We start from the raw sequence: 16,733 nt of genomic DNA, 5'->3' as shown, positions 1-16,733 counted from the left end.
CACTATTCAGTATAATAGAAGGGTAATCTACGGTATTAATAGATAGTGTCGAGGTGGCAATTTTGTTCATTCACGAATATCGATATCTGTCAATAAGGCAGGCCACGCATCTATGTGTGTAACCTGAATGTGAACAATGAAATATGGTAGGGCGGTTTAATAAGCAAAACAAGACGGAACAGGAAAAGGACAGGCAAGGGCACCATGTATATTTGCACGAAAGACAGACCTCAAGCAATTATACGATGGCACAGCATCCATCTACCATGGGACCAGCCAACGGGGTAAGGGTAGGGAACATATAACGTCTGCCTAGTTAACTAATCCACCAACAACAAGCGAATGGATGAACATATCGAAGTGAACCAGAAAAACGATGATATTGTTGCTGGGAATAGAATAGAAAAGAATAAGTCTAAGAGAAATCCTCGCCCTGCTCCTCGATACTGTTCTTGATCCGCAACAGAAGAGTTGTCTTCCACTTGTCCAACTTGCTGAGCTGGTCGAATTGGAACAGCTTGTCGGCGAATGCTTCCTGGTCGCCGGCTTCGATGGTCTGGATCAGGTCGACGAGGAGCTGGTGCTCTCTTGTCGAGGCGAAGGTGGTGTCGATGTCGCGGTAGTTTTCGAGGGCGCGGTTGGCGGCCACCAGGTCCTGTGTGGAATCAGTACTGTGTAAATGGTTTGGGCAGATGAGGACAGCCGTACATTCGTCGCCAAGTGGCAGATGCCAGCCTTGAGGAAGTAGTCCTTAACGGACCATTTCATCAGGTTGTTATTGATTGATGAGCGGCCGATCCGCTCGTAGTGCTCAATAGCCTTGTAGTAGTCGCCTTCGAGAGCGGCCAGGTCCGCTGCCTTAAGGTAGTGCTTGTTGGCAAGTCTGGAGAACAACACATCAAGTTAGATTTGTATATGAAAACGCCGAGGATAGACGTACGCTTCAGCATTGTCACCGTCGAACCACTCCGCCGCTTTCTCGTAGGCTTCCAGCGCCTTCTTCGTATCTCCCAGTTCCACCTCATAGACCTCGGCCAGATGTTGCTGTTGCGTGGCCGCGCGACGGAGGTTACCCTTTAGCACGTAGTGTTGGATGGCACTGGAGAGCACGCGAGCGGCGTCCTCGGGGTCGGATTTGCGGTAGACCTTGAACGCTTCAGTCAGGGTGTTTGCTGCATCGTCGGGCTCGTTAAGGTTCTGGGTCTGAATGGAGGCAGCCTTTTCGAAGGCAAGACCAGCTTCCTTGTCTGTGTGTTTGGCAACGAGTTAGAGCTCGTTGATCCGAGACAGGGGGGAGATCATTGGCTTACTCTGCTTCTGCACTCGGAAGGCGTTCGCAGCTTGTGTGTAGAGATCAGCCGCATTCTCGTACTTCTCTGTCCTTCCACCGAAGAAGCTGAAGCCACCAGATGCGCTGCTAAGCGCTTTGTCGGCCTAATGTACGTCATAGGGGTTAGCGATCGTCGAATTCCAAGCATAGCGATGATGGACAGCGGGGTTCGGGGGGATTACTCGTTGGAGCAGAACTCTGGGATCTTGGGCCATTTTGTGAAGAGATTGTCGGCCCGAGCAGGTGAAGAGGAGAGTGATGCTAGAGGTCAGGTTGCGGGCAAAGAGAAGTGGGGATGATTGTCTAGAAGATGAGGAGAAGCAGTGCGAGGATGGATCTACTTTACTGGGCAGCCTCGCGGAATGGCGAGCTCCCCGCCGCTCCGTCAACGTAGGCGGTGGCCACTTTCCGCCCGGTCCATTGGACGTGCTTCTTTTCTTGCTTCTCACTTGGTATTTCGATTCCCATTAGGATCTTTGACTGTCGCAAAAGGAATCAATTGCTTCAATTGATTGTTCCCTTTATCGTTTATTTTATCAAGTATTTGATTTTATACCTCTACAATTCCCTCAACCATGTTCCTCCGTGCAACTCTTCCCCGACTGTCTGGGTTGATCGGTCGTCAACCTCTGGGTTGCAGCACCGCCAGGCGCATGTACTCTGCCTCCCAGTCAGGCGACGCAGATATTGATGCCATGCTTGCGAAGCCTACGTGGTCTGTTCGCTCGTTGCTACCGGAAGAGTCTACCAAACAATCTGCTCCATCAGTGACCCCGACGCAACTCCGCCATCTGCTTCGTCTCTCGGCTCTCCCGCAACCCGCGAACGAGGAAGAAGAGAAGAAGATGCTTGAAACGCTCGAATCCCAAATTCACTTTGTCAAGCAGGTCCAGCGCATCGATGCCACTGGCGTGGAACCCCTGCAGAGTATCCGGGACGAAAGTCCAGAAGCGGTGCAGGAGAATACAATCGGACTGGAACAGCTTAAGGAGGCCTTATCCAAGGAGAGAGTGGTTGGTCGAAACAAAAGAATCCAACGAGTGGAGAGTCCGAGGAACGAGCGGCCCGATGGGGATACCTGGGATGGAAACGCGCTTGCCTATGCATCCAGGACCAAGGGGAAATTCTTCATTGTCGAGACGGGCATCTCAGCATAAGCTAAGCTGCCCATTAACTGCGACACAAGTTAAGTGAAGTTGGGTTCAGCCTGTCTGACAGGTAACCACAATAATCGACGAACCCAGTTGTACGCCTGACGATGGTCTGGGCGCTGAGTCATCCATGATCTCATTGCCAATGCTGAAACCGACAACCTCCTTATTCCCTGTGCAACTTGTGAGGTCCCTCCACGAACCATCTGTAGCTGAGGCGAAAGGCTAGACAAAATAACCCATTCTGGAACGTGACTTTGGCGCCATTTGCACATATGTGGAAGTCATTCAAGGAAAAGCATGCTAGCAAGTTCGGATCCGGGCCTTCGCCCTCGCCCGCTCCGCCGAAGAGCGACCGCGACCAAGACTTGACTACCATCTTGGATCGCCCCCAGCGAGCCGACCTGACAGTTCTTGTCGCGGAAATCACCCAACATATGCGAGATGCCATCGTCCGGAACTTTCACGGTCCTATTCAAAAAGAGAATGACACCTCACGTGACCAATCTACACATGAACATCACAAGGACACTGATCCCTTGTCTGCTCAGTCGGACGCGCAGAGAGAGGAAACCACAGCTGTGACTACTCAATCGGAATACAAGCTCACCGCGCAAGATCTAAAATCAGAGGCCAAGTCCCTGTCTAGCTTTGATGACTGGAGAGACTCGGTCCTATTGAGAATTGGTGAAGTTGTGAACCGAGATGAGGAATCTGAAGAAGACCCCAGTGAATCAGACTCACCTCAACAATTACGTGAACCGGATATAGATGAGGACCAAGGTTCTCTGGAGAAGCTCTGTGAAGTGTACCGACCTGTGGAGACTCCTCTTACGCAGCTACCCAAGGCTAAAAGGCTACTGATTCTCCATTCGCTACTGCTCTTAATGCTTAGTCTTGAGCACTACAATGCTCGCTCGCGAGTTCTAATGCTGTATGTAGCGTCAAGTCTGAATCTCGATGTCACCATCCTTAATGGTGACGAGAGCAAGGTCGCACGTGGATTGCTTGACACTGCTCTTCAACTCGCGAACGCGGAGGAAGGCCAAGAAAAGAAACGTGATTCCTCCAGGAAATGGAAGGTTGGGATAGCTTCTGTTGCAGGAGCTGCACTGATCGGCATTACTGGCGGACTTGCCGCACCACTTGTTGCAGCTGGCCTTGGAACAGTCTTGGGAGGCCTTGGTCTCGGTGCTACCGCTGCTGCAGGATATCTAGGTGCCCTCGCAGGTAGTGGAGTGATCGTGGGTGGTCTCTTTGGCGCCTACGGAGGTCGAATGACGGGACGCATGGTCGACAAGTATGCCCGTGAGGTGGACGATTTTGCTTTCCTGCCTATTCGGGGCTCCCGACAGAGGTCTGAAGATGAGAGGGAAGCTGCCCAGAATGATCACATGCTCCGCGTCACGATCGGCATTACCGGCTGGGTTACTGAAGAAGACAATTTCGTTGTTCCCTGGCGAGTCATTGGAGCCGATTCCGAGGTATTCGGTCTGCGCTGGGAAACAGAGCCTTTGATGAAGCTTGGAAATGCTATGAATCTATTGGTCACGAGCGCTGCCTGGGCGGCAGGTGGGCAGGTGCTTTCTCGGACCATCTTCGCACAGATCATGAGCGCCGTAATGCTGCCTCTTGGTCTTCTCAAGGTTGCCCGTGTGGCTGATAACCCGTTTAGCATTGCCAAAGCCCGAGCAGACAAAGCGGGTGAGGTCCTGGCGGATGCGCTGATTAGCAAGGTTCAGGGTGAGCGGGCCGTCACATTGATAGGCTACTCGATGGGCTCTCGCGTCATCTTCTCCTGCCTGCAAAGCCTGGCGAAGCGAGGTGCATATGATCTGGTGGAATCGGCAATTCTGATGGGCTCACCCACTCCCTCCAATGCACCGCACTGGCGTCGTCTGCGAAGCGTTGTTAGCGGTCGGCTGATCAACGTGTACTCGGAGAACGACGCCGTTCTCGCTCTTCTCTACCGAACCAGCAGTCTGCAACTCGGTGTGGCAGGTCTACAGTCTGTTCAGGATGTGCCCGGCGTTGAGAATCTGGACGTCAGCGAGACCGTTAGCGGCCATTTGCGCTACCAATTTCTCATCGGGCGCATTTTAGGACTTGTCGGCCTGCAAAGTGTAGATGCCGAGGAGGTGGCTCGTGAAGAGGCCGCATTGGCCGTGAAGGACAAAAAGCAGGAGCAGGAACGGATCCAAAACGAGCGTCGTGCTGGGGTTAAGGGTGACGAGTCGGCACAGCGAGTGTTGGACAACGGCAATGGAACCGAAGAGGAAGCAATTCATGCCGAAGTTGAACAGGAGACACAGGATCGACTTTTTCGCATGGAGGTGTCTGAAGGAAGCGAAGGCCAACCAGCCCGATCTGAGTTTAAGATCAAGAGACGCCCACTTCCATCAGAGCAGAGTTAGATGTTTATGCCTTGATGATTCAATATTAGTGTCATTTTATTGCAACGTACTCTCCTATCAAGATGGCAACCATCGAATAGGATTTCAACCCGCCACCGCAGAAAGTTGGCGCAATTCGCATAACCACTGTCTTGATGATCGCGATCGATAACGGCGAAACCATGCCGACCGTTGCGACACGCGGATCAATAGCCATATGCTTACTTCTAGCCTGGCTGCAAGACATGCATAAGCGCAACGGTCACTGCAGAAGACTTTCGTAAATATAAGCGACGATCTCAACGTCGACTAGTAGATATTCTCTCTATAGCTGAAGCCAATCGTCACCCAAGGTTTACCTTCCCGGTTAGCCCTGTCACACATTTTCTCTCTTGACAACAACCCCTGACCGTATTCCCTCTCTGCTCCTATATACGTAGTAGGAGGTAGGTAGTACGATAACAAAAGGATAAGCGCAATAATTGAGACCATCATCAACTACATGGCGCTCGCTGAATTTCTTTCAACTCCGCAGATCAATTAAATAACAACAGGGATGTGTGTACATAACTAGCGCGAATCCTCCCAACGCTTTCAATAGTTGCAGCCACCAACGAATGAATGATATTTAGTTTTCCAATAATGCAACTAGCTTCGATGTTTTCGCTAGCAAGCCAAAATTAAGCTATTCATTGCCGTTATTTGGATCGCTTCTTTCTCATTTGCTAGGATCGACTCTAGCAGTAGCATGATACAGAATTAGCATGATCGGATTAGACTACTATAGAGCAGACTAGATATACTCGAATTCCGTCACCCTCCAACTGCCTACTTGGTATCCATTATTATGTATGTAAAGATATAACCGACACAAGACATTCCAGCAATCAATTTCGATGGTGTGGAAATGGACTACCTCTCATATTCTAGGTCATAAAGTATTCTTATACCTATTGAATATTTCGTAAATCTGGTGTTTTTATTTAAACATTGACGACTAAACAATTAGTACTTTTGTCTCAACGAATAGTCTAATAACTTAAGACACCCCCGATCTTCTACTCCAACGGCGCAAGACAACTAATATAATAACAGTGGATTCGTCCGAGACAACTTGTCAAAAGTACTACGTACTAGATAATTCATGTCATATGGAGGGCGGGGAGAGCGAGCGGGTAAGGAAGTACTAGTAGTCCAAAGTGGAGTTGGGGTCCTCACGTCGGAGGAACTTGGTTGTCTCACATTGATGAGGATTGAATGTGACATTAATAATGATTTATTCTGACGTTTTCAATATGCAGAACCGTTGGTGCCTATTTTAAGGAGAAGACGTGATTCTACTGTGTTGTAATTTATTTTTGTCTTTGGTTGATGGATCGTTTTTTTATTGATGGCATTGGGTTGTTGCATACTACTGATTGTGTTATTCTAATTGCTTCGTAGCCGGTTTTATAGTAGTCCATAGTGACATAATCGGCAGAAAGTGGATGGAGATGGGATGCTATGCGACAATCAGTGAAATCGAAGCTTGGAGCAGACAAGATGGATCATGGTGTATCTACATGGCGTGTGGTGTTTTGGATTATGTCGTTGTTTGGTACATGTTTCTTGGTATACTCGGGTCATGACTCGGTTCAGGACCTTGGGAGGGGTGTGTCAATGAGCTTGGTACTTTTGCCCAGAAAGGGTGCAAAGCTTGGTTGGACGTTGCTTTGTTAGAAGTTTTTGTTCTTAAGGTGTATATGGAAATAATTGCTTGCGTGTCAAATCTGTAACACGGCTGAGGGTTTAAGAGAGCGTGTTATAGCTAGTAAAGTGTTAGTTGAAGGAAAATGATTTGCCGCGTCCGTAATGTCCCAAGACGCATTCAATATATATGTTATATGTAGTATTACTAGTCCACGGGCTGCCAATGGTAATGAATATTCATTCATGCTGGCTTATCAGAAACCATGCTGCACGCTGCTACAACATCTGGTTACAAAAGTACTACGTCAGGGCTGAAATATAGCTAATATAGCAACGCAAGTGATCGACAACACAATAAGTACGGCGCCTTTCCCCAATGGCAAGAGTAGAGGTTGATAACTTAGTAGGATGTCTTATAGTTTCCTGCACCTACAACCATAGACATCCGAAATTCTAAGTAGCCAACATTTAGCATGGAACGCTTAGGTTGCATCCGGGCTGTCTACTAATAGTAAGTGCTTACTATAGTGTTCACACTTTACTTTCTTAAAGTATGTGAAATCACAGTAACTATTATCTACATTCTGAGCTCAACAGACTGGCTTCCCTTTTACTTAACCAACACTACTCATACGATCTCAATGACACACACTATCTTTCTCTCTACTTGACTAAATGCCAACCAATTATAAAGAGCAAGAGCAAGAACAAGAACAAGAACCATTCCTAATACAACAAAATCACCAGTTCCCGACTACCCCCTTAGTACCCGCCCTCCAAATCCCCGATATCCCGAAGCTACACTACACTACACTACTTTAGTACCCTCTAATCTAGCTTCTTCTAGTCTCTCTCTCTGAAAATCAGGAGCAATTAAGTAGATTAGCCTTGGCATCCATCCCGTCGGGGAGAAGGAAAGCCCAAGGGCGGAAAGGAAGACGGAATTCCCGGCGACCTCGGGATGATCTTCTGACGTTCTTTCATCAATTCATATGGAATCAATACCGTCGGAGACTAGTCTACACTCTACTAAGTAAGTTGCAGTAGGCTAGTTACTTGGTGGAGATGGCTGCATACTAAGGAATGCTCGGTTGTGGTGTGGCTTGCGTTAGGTAGATTGTTATGGGGAATGGGTTATATTGACCGGTGGAGAATTGGTTTTGGGGGCGTAGAAGGATTAAGCGCGTGGCGGAAATGGCGGAAGGGAGGGAAGGATAAAAGTCGCTTAATATTGCTGTTGCGGTGTTAGTTGTGAGGATTTCTCGTTTATTTACTGTGTTTTTGGATGTTGTTGATAAGTAGAAAAAAATGGGAGTTGTTCGTAAGTATATGGATTGTGGTGTGGTGGGAAAGAGAAGTGTTGAATTGGTGTGGTTTCTCAAACAAGTGGCGAACAAACTAATTGTACTATACTACGTAATAGTATGCATGCATACTACTTTAGGCAGGCTGTTATAGTCAATTACTAGTCTCTTCAAACTGTGCAGAAAAAGCAACTCTCTTTTCCCTCCTGCATGGAAATATTCTAGCCAAACCCAAATACAAAGTAAATAAAATCTCTCCAACAATAAAGTTCGAACATCATCCCTTGTCTCCGGGTCCTCACTCAAGGTCTGACTGCCTCTCTGGCTCACTATCTATAACAAATCTCGGTCGGATAAAGGAGCAGCAAACCTAACCACCCAAAACACCTTAGACTAACTGTACCACTGGTACAACGCGGCTTGTTCCTCCTACCCTACCAAAGTTCCAACTGCCGAGAGGAACAAGCAAAATGTCTGGACCTCCATCAACCATTTCCAGTATGGCGGAACAATCCGAAAGATCCAAAGTAGGAGCCCTTAAACGAATGAAACAAACCGGAAAAGAAACCATCCAGTAAAAAACTGCGTGAAGCAAAGCGACTAATACCGAAACAGAAATTGCTCCATTGGGTAAGTCGGGAAAAGCGGACCTGGGGCCGAACATAGGCTTTCACGGGTTGGTGACTCGCACGAGAAGAAGGGGGAAAAGACAAATCAGCGCTTCGTGTGCTTTGGAAGCTAAGAAACCTTAGCTACGCGATCCGATGCTGTGGGGACGTCTTTCCCCCAAACCGGCTCGCCCAAGCTTCGATCCAAGTGGGCATGGTAAGCGCTGATCGTGATGCTGGAGGCGCGGTGGCAGCGCTGATTGGTTGGAGGGCGGGCTTCACGGACGCTTCGTATTGTGTGGTGGTTCTGGTGGATGCTACGCGTATCACGCCGTCGGATTCAGGCAGAATGGCTGAAATTGAAGGTAATTATTCGTCGGACTAGTTCATGTCAATCCCTTAGGGGAGTGAGGATTTTCGTCAAGAGGAAATTAGTGATTATCTTCAATTATTAGTAGTAGTAGTAGTATCATGTATATACTTGAAAATAGATATCATGGGGTCTCTCGTGACAGGGATCGTTGCATAGTGTAGGAAAAATAAAAGGAAATGGAAGGAGAAAGAAAGGTATCAAAATGAATGTAAAGTGGTAATGAAATCGCACAGCCATCCGCCCAACCTGCTGAAGCTCCACCACCCACAATCACCCGCTGTGGCGACCTCCCTTCTGGAAGTCTTCCGGTTCCGCTGGCTCGTGCGAAATCTCGATCGTCGTCTCCTGGTACACTCCGTGGCCCAACTCGGCCAGCTCCATGTCCGTCTTGCGCACAATGTCTTCTGTAGATGAATCGCGGTCGTCTCTGACCGTGTCGTTGATGCTCTGCATCCCCATGCCCCGCCGGAATCGGGATCCCATCCGTACTTTCTTGCCATCTCGGCCCGTGGTGATGTGTGTCTGATATGCGTTCGATTCCGTGTAGTTGTACATCCGATCCGTAGTACTGAGTTCGGTTTCGAGCAACAGGTGTCGGCGAGTGAGCGTGTACACAAGCACATCAACGAAACCCGACAACGCCATCAGCGAACCGGCCACGGCAAAGTACGCTCGACTGGGAACGATATGTCGGGCCGTTGACATACGTCCGGCGGCTAGCGGCAGGGAAAGCAAAAGATAGACAAGCGGGTAGATAACCATGTAGATGACAACTCGGTTCAATCGCTTCAGGTTCTCCTGGTGGTTTTGTCGAAGCGTGGCGGCTTGCTTCATTCGGCGTCGCAAGTAGAAAAACATGACTCCGTAAAGAACGACCGTGCCGAATTCTGCCAGGAAAATCCAGAGATAATGCACCCAAAGACGTTCTGTTTCATGGTCGGGACCGATCCAGCACTGCAAGACAGGGTAAATTAGTGACTTCCTCCATCTGTATCACATCCTTGCGGTCGCTTACCCAGCCAGCTTCAGAAATCACAAAGGTCTCGGAGCCAAACATTCCAACGGGGATCAATCCCAGGATGATGATAAATATCCATAGCCCAACAACACAAGCCACAAATATTGGGTACGGTAATTGTCGACCTCGTAGCACAACGGCACATGTGTGAAAGGCAATCGCCAGAACGAACAAACCACTTCCGGGATCGCCCGTTTGAATCCACCATCCTTGAAGAACGCATGGTGCACTGGGATAGTAGACGTGACCTTTTGTTATCCAGTGGAGACATATCAAGAAAGCTGTTGCTTGTTGCAGATCGACCAACAGGAGGTTGTAAATGAGAACGACATATTGGTTCTCCGCCAAAGGCCGTTTGTAATATTTGCGCCAGAAAATGAAACGGTAGGTAAGGAATGACAACAGGCCAAGGGCCGAAATGAACGAAATGAGTGCAATCACTCCCATGGCAATGAACCCTGCTCGGTCGCTACCCTCAACTACCTCGGTGTTTGAGCGACTAGCGAGGTGCGTGTGGCCAGCACCATCGCTGCCTAGCAGCCGTGACAATCGTAGTAGAGCGAGCATTGTTCATCACCCTGAACTGTAGTTTCGAGGGGAAGAATGTCCAAGGGTCCAAGCGAGGCTCGGAAACGAGTGACAGGCAGCGTGCGTCTTATATCCTACCATATAGAAGTAGAGATTGGAGTATGTTTTGCGGACCAGAAAATGAGTTTCTATGGATCGAGAAGTCTGGGCAAGGACTCGGCCCCATAAAGGCTTTTGCAGTAATTTTTTTCTTTTCTTTTCTCTTTTACCCGTTCTTGTTTTTCATTTTTGCTGTCCCGCAAAGAGAAAAAAAAATAAGATTTGGTTAAGGGGCCACAGATCGCTAGATAATCTTCGAGGGGGTGCGAATGAGCAAGGATGGGCCATTTTAGTGAGTAGTAGCGTGTGCAGGAAAGGGACCGAAGCTCGCATAGTGAGTGTTTTAGTGGGATATAGTCCGCACGGTCTCTTTACCAGACCCACCACTGGGTCATGGTATTCTCCGCCGTGCATCCAACACTGAGTCAAGAAAGTGGTCGAACGTTCCCACCTTAGTGTGCAATTGCCGATCTCCCAATGGTCTGGGAAGGAAAGGGGTGATTGTGCTTAGATCGTTGACCTGAGAGCCTCCATGCCCTGTGGATCAATCATCGGATTCTGCTCCCCGGCGACTATGGGGTAAACACCTGAGAGTGCAATGTGGCACACACAATTGAGGATTATTGAAGATGGCCGGTGGGTGGTGTAAATGTACCTTATCCTGAGCTGAACTATTTCGGCCCGGTATAGTGCATCCGCCACTTCGGCAGTGACAGAGTCCCCTAACGTTTGCCTGAAGACGAGCTAGACTAAGGGGCGGAAGTATTCTTTTGCAGAGTCGCCTGCAGTAAACGGTGATGATCTGCATGTGTCTTATTAAGCGGTGTTGAGGGACCCCCTGGTGCCTCCTGGGCCTTTTTGGTGTCGCGCAGACCAGGGGAGTGGTAGATGATCTCCGGACTACGATCTTAAATCAGACGGAAAGGACCTTCCGATGCGGTGGCCTTCACCGAGGGCTGTTAGAAATCGAACGCAGCCCTGATTGGTCACTACAGAACCAAAGAATATCGGATCAACAGTGCGTCGACTCGAGGGGAGGGGCTGAAATAGCACACGGTAGAGTTAGCGTGACGGCGCGTCGAAAGAAAGTTATCGAGATCCAGCAAGCTGGGACCAATAAACCCAGCGGGTAAGACCTGGGATACCAGTGCCTTCCTTTACAGGCAATGATGTTGTGCTTTGTGGAATCTCCAATTGCATATAGACCGTAGAGATACAACGAAGTTGTGCGAGTGTGGAAGATGGGAAAGCTGGTATAGGACTTGAGGCAAGGCAAATGAAGAGGAGTTGAACACTGACTCCTTCTGGCAGTCACCTGAGGGCAGCCGAGCCTCACCACCATTCAGCTTCTAATAATTTCCAACCTCGCTCGCACATTGTTGCTGGTAATAGCAACAATCACAAGCTTACAAATATTCCATCATCTCCACCTCCCGCTCTTCGGTACCAATTGTTCAGCTTGGCTCCATAGTTGCAATATTACCCTCCAGAGAATCCCGCGCAGCTAGAAGTTTATCACGAATATGATCTTCGGAGCATGGACACAAGTTGAGCTGTTCCTGGCTATATCAGTATCCCCACGACTTTTCATTCAAGAACGGGTAAGAAAAAGAAATAACCTGCAGCTGTACCCCGTTGTTGGGTGAAGATCTTCAGGAGAGAACGAGCATTGGGTAAGTGTGACCGAAAGCTTATTCTCGTCGATTCACGTTGCTAAGATGCTGATCCCATAGATTTGATATGACTTAGTGATTTGAACCAAGGACAGCAGCGGGGTGTAGCTCGAATGGGCACGCTAATCTGATGAGCTCATCCAAAGTCTTTCGGTGGTTCTGGAATGGCCGTGCAGCAAAGGCTGATGGAAGGTCCTATCCGGCCAACTCCTAGCACAAAATTAGAACCATGGTTCGAGCAGTAATGGTACCTCTCACCACGGTACTTATCCGGTGGTTGAGCATCTATAAACTACTTCAATTGACCTTCCATCTATGGCATCGCAGCTACTCGGGCCTGGCACCTACACGCAAACAATGAGGGACTGTAAGCTATAGTCGCCAAAGATCTACATTACTCACTCGTGATCTGCTGTTGACTTGATTCAACTTGGGCAAGTCGATGGCTTTTTTTTTGACCTTTCGGTAATACGGATGAGCCGCCCAATTGCTGTCTCAGCTTGTGGAAGCATCGGAAAGAAGAAATTCAACAGTCGCGGCCGAGACCTCGTCGTATCGGCTAAGCGGTTTGTTAAGCATTAGCCGAGAGCGGCCTCATATGGTTTTAGTGTCATAAATTAACTACAAGTTCAGACGTTAGCCACGCACCATGTAACGTAATGTGTGTCCGTTCTTCCACTCTGAGAAAGCATTAGCCAACCTGTGTATGCATACCCGAAAGCTCACAGGCCTATGTTCCGATTTTCGGATCCGGAAGGATTGATCGACAAGAAGCAACTCTTGACTCCAGGGCTAGACAACCTTTCTGGGAGCCTCTCTGTCTTGGCATATGAATGCCCCATTTAAGGCGCGCAGTTCGTGAACCTTCTATTCATTAGTAGCTGGAGATGTCCTCATTTTCGAGTGCTGTAGTCAGCTTGGATGCTGCAGGGCTTAAAGCAACGCTCGCATATGCTGGAAGCCACATTTCACAATTTTTGAACGCACAGGATTCTGGCTTTCGCTAATGCCCGATAGGGAACTGCGGGCTTCAATATGCGTCGCTTGGCGGGCTGTTGCATGACCCGGACGTGTCCGAAGCATAGTCATGCCACTTGGGGACTATGAATAGGACCTTCGTCTATAAACGGACCATCTGCACAGGACAAGTCACCCGTCTCATTCCAGCCGGAGGTCCCGGACAGATGACAAGGCTCTAAGACTGTATGTCTCATTCAGGGTCTAGCCGTGCCCGCTCTTATTGGCCCGGACGCTTCACGCCGCGATTACTGCGCCCCCGCATGTCTCTCTCTCCGCTCGCTATCGATGCGGTGTTTGCCCGCCATTGATGGGAGGAATGTCTCACTTCGGGCTTGTGCTTCGCAGATCCATACCCCTCAATGACCTAGTATAGCAAACAGGCGTGATGTCAATGATTGTGTTTCTATTCAGAGCATCAGGCCTCCCATGTCTATACCTCAGTTATGGAGCCTTGGCCGCCTTGGGTAGGCAAGGCCTCCCGGGTATTCTCATTGCCATTTCACCGCTACTGCAGCTTCAAGTGAAGAGAAAGAGGGGAAAGAAAGAATATAAGTAGCTTGACAATCTCCTGCACGTCCTCCTCTTCAGCTCACATCAAACATCTATTCTTCACTCCTCAAGAGTAAACCACTACTACCAAACACAATCTCATCTATAGCTCACGAGTACCAGCATCACTCATCTACCACAATGAAGACCTTCTCTACCGTCACCTCTCTCCTCGCTCTCTTCTCCTCGGCTCTGGCCGCACCCGTTGACAGCGCTGAAGCCGCCGGCACCACCGTCTCTGTCTCATACGACACTGCCTACGATGTCTCTGGAGCTTCCTTGACCACCGTCTCCTGCTCGGACGGTGCCAACGGCCTGATCAATAAGGGCTACTCCAACTTCGGCTCCCTTCCGGGCTTCCCCAAGATTGGAGGCGCCCCTACCATTGCAGGCTGGAACTCTCCCAACTGCGGCAAGTGCTACGCCCTGACGTACAACGGCCAGACAGTCAACATTCTGGCCATTGATTCCGCACCTGGTGGCTTCAACATCGCTCTGGAGGCCATGAACACCCTCACCAACAACCAGGCCCAGCAGCTGGGTCGTATCGAAGCTACCTATACTGAGGTGGATGTCAGTCTTTGCGCATAAACGCCAAACATTCAGCAAATGCTTGGGGGATGAATTCGGCCATGGCAGGGAATGGTTATAGTTGGATATGATTTCGGGATTTACGATTGATACGCTTATTTGGGATACTTTCCTTTATCTTACCTATTGTTAATAGCATAATACGGAGCATCACATACGTACATACACATACATCAATATAGTGATATATGAACTTGAATACAGAGCTTTTTGAAAATGAAATGAGAGATTCTAAGGTCGTATCTACTGTACATCATTGTCTATATATAAACACACATTCATCATACAACATCACCCCAAAACCTCGAGCATCTCCTCCACCCGCCCAAACTTATTCCGAATCTTACCCTTCTCCTGCCCGCGCTCCCGTTCCGCACGATCAATTCGTTCCCAATCAGCCCACGACGTAGCCCTCAAACCCCGCTTTTCAGCTTCAGGACGGACGCCCTCCCAACCAAGTCCAGAGCTATAACCCGGCGAATTCAACAAAGACGCTTTACCATCCTGACCAGCCACATCAGCAGCAATAGCATCAGCCGTACTGAACGCATCCATCATCGTCGTAGCAATGACGCCCGTAGGCCCGCGCTTGACCCAGCCAGCGCAGTAAAGGCCTGGGAGATGCGAGATCAAAGACCCATCGGGGAGCTGTTCCTTGTCGCCGGTGTTGGATGGGGTGGTGATACGTCCGAACCCGTCGTTGGGGATCACTCCGCGGCGTTCGTCGAACTGGATACCTAGGTCTCCTAGTCCGGGTAGTGGGAGGGACTTGTAGCCGACACTGCGGAAGAAGGTGTTTGCGGGGATGTCGACCTCTGCGCGCTTGCCGCTGGATAGATACTTGGGTGTGACTTTGGCGCTGGGAAGGAATGGGTCTGAGGGGTCGAGCTCGTTGCGGGCGAATCTTACGTGGGATAGGCGGTAGGGGTGGACGGGGGACCACTGCAAACATTCGGGGGAGAGGAGGAAGTCAAGAGACCAGGATTTGGCGGAGGTTGTGGGGTCGTTGGTCGATCCTTTTGCGAGAAGTTGGATGAGTCGTTTCTGCGCTCTTGGAAGAGCGGACATGACGTCTTCCGGAGGAAAGAGATCCTTCGGGACTGGATCGAATGCTACGCCTGGTAGTTGGAGTAGTTCGCGGAGTTCTTTGATGGTGAATGCAGCCTAAGACCGGAGAGATGTAAGCATAGGATAGGTGTAGTATCTGGGTCGATAGAGCGTACCTGCATCGGTCCTCGGCGGCCGACTACTCGGACACGCTTGACTTTACTCTTTGACAGCTCCTCAATAGCATACTCGGCTATATCCGTCTTCCGCAGAGAATCCACATCCGACAACAAGATACGAGCAACATCCAGGGCCACATTTCCTTGTCCGATGATTACAGCATCTTCACCGGCAGTCAGGTCCGGGGCAAGATCACGGTGCTCAGGTAGGCCGTTGTACCAGCCAACAAATTCCCTAGCCGAGTAGACGTTGCGGATTGCCTTTTCGCCCGGAATTCCCAGCTCCTTGTCCTTCGGGGCACCGTATGCGAATAGGATGGCATCGTAGTGTGGCTTGAGAGAGCTGAGGGGAAGGGTTTCGCCGAGTTCAACATTGCCGATGAAGTTAAAGCGCGGAGATGCTGCAACTTCGGTGAATTTCTCTTCGCAGTTCTGGAACCCGAATAGTGTAAGTTTAACCGTCCTTGTCTTCTGACTCATGACATGGCAATTTTACCTTGACTTCCGGATGGTCTGGGGCAACACCGTACCGCGCAAGACCAAATGGCACTGGGAGCTTCTCGTACATATCTACCGAGGCATTGTCTACCTTGGAGAGGAGTCGATATGCCGCATAGAAGCCAGCCGGGCCTGACCCTACCACGGCCACGCGGAAAGGCCGATCATTCTGAACGACTTGGCTGTACTGACGCGATTGAGTTGTCAAGCGCGAGAGGATCTGACGTGGAGCATGGCGCACAGGCACGCGGCTAATCCGCGCCGTGCAATGGCCACAAATATATGGAGCACGTTGAATATTCATAGTGCAGCAAGACGAGGTGGGAGGAAAGAAGCAGAACCGCCGGGCCGGAGGAGAGACAGTTAACTCCGAACGGCGATGACATAAGAGGGTCCAACACGTGACCCTTATCAAAGTTGGTTGCCGCGCCGACAATCGCGTGTTGACGATCCTCCCGATCAACCCGTGGATGGAAGGCCAGTAGTCTCCGGCAGATGCACGATGGATGAGTGCATGTGCTGCTGCTGCTTTCTTGCTGTCGCTGCTGCTTCGTCTCCATCTCCTGTCACTCCACCCGTCCCACGGTTCGTACCTCTCTTTCCGTGGTATCTGTCGCCACAGAGCCGTCCGTCTATCTACCTCTAGATAGCTGTCTAATCCGACATTCTTTTTGTTAAGCTTA

At 49.7% G+C, this 16,733-nt stretch overlaps 5 protein-coding genes across 5 annotated transcripts; 2 read left to right on the top strand and 3 right to left on the bottom strand.

Moving 5' to 3' along the window:
- Positions 1 to 415: 415 nt before the first annotated feature.
- An02g01580 (uncharacterized protein) lies at positions 416 to 1,478 on the bottom strand (the record flags this gene model as incomplete). Its single annotated transcript, XM_059746078.1, has 4 exons — positions 416 to 655; positions 709 to 883; positions 941 to 1,242; positions 1,311 to 1,478. The coding sequence occupies 4 exons, from the start codon at positions 1,476 to 1,478 to the stop codon at positions 416 to 418; spliced, it is 885 nt and encodes a 294-aa protein (XP_059606014.1).
- Positions 1,479 to 1,905: 427 nt separating this feature from the next.
- Positions 1,906 to 4,895, top strand: An02g01570 (uncharacterized protein; the record flags this gene model as incomplete). Its single annotated transcript, XM_001399260.3, has 2 exons — positions 1,906 to 2,343; positions 2,694 to 4,895. 2 exons carry the CDS (start codon positions 1,906 to 1,908, stop codon positions 4,893 to 4,895), a joined length of 2,640 nt encoding a protein of 879 aa, XP_001399297.3.
- Positions 4,896 to 9,118: 4,223 nt separating this feature from the next.
- On the bottom strand, positions 9,119 to 10,433 carry An02g01560 (uncharacterized protein; the record flags this gene model as incomplete). Its single annotated transcript, XM_001399259.1, has 2 exons — positions 9,119 to 9,802; positions 9,864 to 10,433. 2 exons carry the CDS (start codon positions 10,431 to 10,433, stop codon positions 9,119 to 9,121), a joined length of 1,254 nt encoding a protein of 417 aa, XP_001399296.1.
- Positions 10,434 to 13,876: 3,443 nt separating this feature from the next.
- Positions 13,877 to 14,326, top strand: An02g01550 (uncharacterized protein; the record flags this gene model as incomplete). Its single annotated transcript, XM_001399258.3, has 1 exon — positions 13,877 to 14,326. One exon carries the CDS (start codon positions 13,877 to 13,879, stop codon positions 14,324 to 14,326), a length of 450 nt encoding a protein of 149 aa, XP_001399295.1.
- A 243-nt stretch (positions 14,327 to 14,569) lies between these two features.
- An02g01540 (uncharacterized protein) lies at positions 14,570 to 16,354 on the bottom strand (the record flags this gene model as incomplete). The annotated part of the gene is made up of 4 exons (XM_001399257.3): positions 14,570 to 14,586; positions 14,674 to 15,490; positions 15,550 to 15,984; positions 16,049 to 16,354. The coding sequence occupies 4 exons, from the start codon at positions 16,352 to 16,354 to the stop codon at positions 14,570 to 14,572; spliced, it is 1,575 nt and encodes a 524-aa protein (XP_001399294.3).
- Between the last annotated feature and the right edge of the window lie 379 nt (positions 16,355 to 16,733).

The sequence above is a fragment of the Aspergillus niger genome (genome assembly GCF_000002855.4).
Source record: "Aspergillus niger supercontig An02".
NCBI lineage: Eukaryota > Fungi > Ascomycota > Eurotiomycetes > Eurotiales > Aspergillaceae > Aspergillus > Aspergillus niger.
Note: the sequence above shows the minus strand (reverse complement) of the source record. Positions and strands in the feature narration are given on the sequence as shown.